This window comes from Atta colombica, unplaced genomic scaffold (genome assembly GCF_001594045.1).
Source record: "Atta colombica isolate Treedump-2 unplaced genomic scaffold, Acol1.0 scaffold55, whole genome shotgun sequence".
Classification (NCBI taxonomy): Eukaryota; Metazoa; Arthropoda; class Insecta; order Hymenoptera; family Formicidae; genus Atta; species Atta colombica.
Genome location: NW_017259545.1, coordinates 967,499 through 970,462, shown reverse-complemented (window position 1 = coordinate 970,462; position 2,964 = coordinate 967,499). Strand labels below are relative to the sequence as shown.

The window sequence follows — 2,964 nt, the reverse complement described above, 5'->3', positions numbered from 1 at the left end:
ATTTTGTGTGTGTGTGTGTGTGTGTGTGTGTGTGTGTGCGCGCGCGCGCGCGCGCGCGCGCGCGCATATGAGAATATTGTGGGAACACAATAAATAAAAATAAATAAAATAATAAAAATGCGGCGAGCACGTATACTAGCTGCTATCCAATTTTGTTCCTATGTTTACTATTGCTATCAAAAAGAGATCTGTGTTCGTGACACAGCTAGGCGCTGCTTTATCGTTTTCCGATCAAATTATCTTTCCATCGATCGATTGAGAACACGCGGAAGGCGGAGAGATCTTTTCACCGCACATCCAGTCCCTTTCAACTCGTAAAAAGCCTTTCGCGAAGACGTGGATGCGCGCATTCACAGGCTTCTGGAATGCGCTCGTTACAAGAATACGGCTCGCTTCTCTCCAACAAGTGGATAAAAGCTTCTATTCATGCTTCGGGTGGTCCTACCTTAAAAACTAGGTCATATTCATTATACGCATATCGTATCGTGAACACACCGCGGTAACTCCCAAAGGCATCTGTCAAGTAGCAATCGGCGCCTTTTAGTCATCCCATTTTTACGATCACAGGCTTTTAGCTGTGGCCGCTCATTAAAGTGGTAATTATGCGATAGCTATCCGCATTAAATGCATTTTCCCGTGTATCACAGTGAAAACGTACGGATAATAAAGCTAACGTATGAATAGAATTGAATTAAGCTCACAGACGTTGTTACAAGATGTTGTCATATTAAATAAATAAAAATACGTATTTAAAAAAGACAATTTTAATTCGAATATCATTATTTTTTAACGGATTTTTTTCAAGTAAACGAATTTCTAAGTAAACATGCGTCATATAAATTATTTCACATAATTATATTTGTATTGTTTTATATCAAAGAAATTATTTTAAATTGGTTAGAGAAAAATTAATTTACATAACATATCTCTCTCTCTTTTTTGGTTTTTAATTTATACAGCTGTATAGCACAAGAAAAACGAATGTAATTTTGTTTTTAACATTATATAGATAGTATAGGATAGTATCCCAGAATTCGCGCATATGAAATACATAATGCAATTCTTTGTGCCAGATATCATGCACGGTTGTTATAAAAATCTTTAAAAAAATAATAAAACAGCGTAAAACAGCAATATATGTTCAGCGTGTAATGTCTCTGACTCATGCGTAACTTATTGTTAAAGCGCTCATTTGTTAGTTTTAAATTACTCTCATTTAAAAACAACTACTTGGATGTAATTTAGTGGAAAAGTGTTTCTTTTGACACAAAGAATCGCAATATAATGTCTTTGCGCATAAATTATATAGGTTACTCAATTACTCACATTATCAATAAATTTTCTTATTAATAAATAATAATACATATAAACTCACCTTGACCCAGCATACTTTTTTACTTTGTAAATTTTTTCACGTAGCTCTTTTTGTCGCAAGGCTACGAGACTAGCCTCGTCATTTTCTCTTTCAGCGGTACTACGTTGCAACCCAGATGCAGCCAACAAACTTGCATTTTGCTCACGTAACATTAAAGATATAATCTAGCAAAGTATGAAAATATTATTTACGAGTAACAAGTTCATGAATAATAAACAATAAGTTCTTAGTATAACAATATTTTTATAGAATTATGTTGAAATAAAATGTATAAATAAAATATAAAAATAGGGTAAATAAATATAACTAATGTGCTGTATATACCTCTAAAATTTGCATGTGGTACTGTTGTTCATTCTTGTTACTGACAATAAATAATATAATATCCACTATGCCAGATGCATGAAATGCAAATAATAGCTATAAAAAAAATTTATGTGCCACTTAAAATAATATTCGATATAACACATTTTAAGAATAAAAAAATTTGAATGTTGACATAATTCACCTCATCATGAACAGTGGCATCATTATCAGCTCTTTTATCATTGTCATTAGGTGGCACTTGCAATACATTTCTAATAAAAGCAAGAATTCTTTCAATCGTTAATTCGTTTTCTTCTTCTCTTTCTTTATTATCCTATAAAATAAAAATTATTTTAAAACTGTTACAAGATAAAATCTGTTACAAGGACATAATAATTCTCTACTTACAATGTTAAATAGAGTCCCCAAACGACCAGCTACTGCCAACCACACATTTTCATCAGTTAACGCTGCTTTATATTCTTGTAAATATGTAACAATTTGTAGATAAAAACTACGCATTGTTTTTTCAGCAGGTATCTGTTCATTATAAATTACAAACGCAGAGCTTGTCAAATTAATAAGTAATCTGTTTAAAAGAAATAACATATAGTTATGTTCTTGAATGAAGTATAGGAGTTATAATATTTCATATATTGAATGTATTCTATCGACTTGTGAGTAATAATATTCTATATGTTCAATATATTTAATTCTATTTATATACTAACACATACCGCAACAAGACATCCCAAAGTTCAATATTTTTAACATGATGTATAAGAATCTTTACAAGATCTGTCTGAAGTAATCTCGTTTGTCCAAGAAAGCGTCTTATAATATGTGTATCGTCATCTCTTTTAAGATATCTGATAAGATCCTTTATAACTTCTATTAAAAAATTGATATATTGTCAAATATTTTATCTCACTTTATATGTCATTTAAAAACAAAATCAAAGTAAATCTTTACCTAAGCAATTCTTGTCTAAATGGTAAGTAGTTTCATCATAATATCCAATTGCAGCACAAGTGGCAGTGAGTTCAGCAGAAAGATAATCTAGCATTGCCATGCTTGAGCAATATGAACTGCAAAAATTTCAGTATGTAATATTTATTTCTCAAACTTAATCAAGAGATCATATGGAGTAATTTTTATGTGTACTACAGTAACTATTAAATAACAATACACATTATTTCTTTTTTAATTTCGTTAATCTACTTTATTTTTATTTAAAATAATAATGTCTAATAAATAATTTAAAAATAGAAAAAACATATTTA

At 30.4% G+C, this 2,964-nt stretch overlaps 1 protein-coding gene across 1 annotated transcript in view; it reads right to left on the bottom strand.

The window, feature by feature from the left end:
• Positions 1 to 2,753, bottom strand: part of LOC108692001 (protein timeless homolog) — a 99,597-nt gene extending 96,844 nt beyond the window's left edge. The window contains exons 1-6 of the mRNA XM_018200072.1: positions 2,654 to 2,753; positions 2,419 to 2,572; positions 2,090 to 2,270; positions 1,884 to 2,015; positions 1,700 to 1,795; positions 1,376 to 1,539 (exon numbers count right to left, since the gene is read on the bottom strand). Coding sequence (XP_018055561.1) covers positions 1,376 to 1,539; positions 1,700 to 1,795; positions 1,884 to 2,015; positions 2,090 to 2,270; positions 2,419 to 2,572; positions 2,654 to 2,753 — 827 coding nt within the window. The remainder of the gene's footprint in view (positions 1 to 1,375; positions 1,540 to 1,699; positions 1,796 to 1,883; positions 2,016 to 2,089; positions 2,271 to 2,418; positions 2,573 to 2,653) is intronic.
• Positions 2,754 to 2,964: the final 211 nt, after the last annotated feature.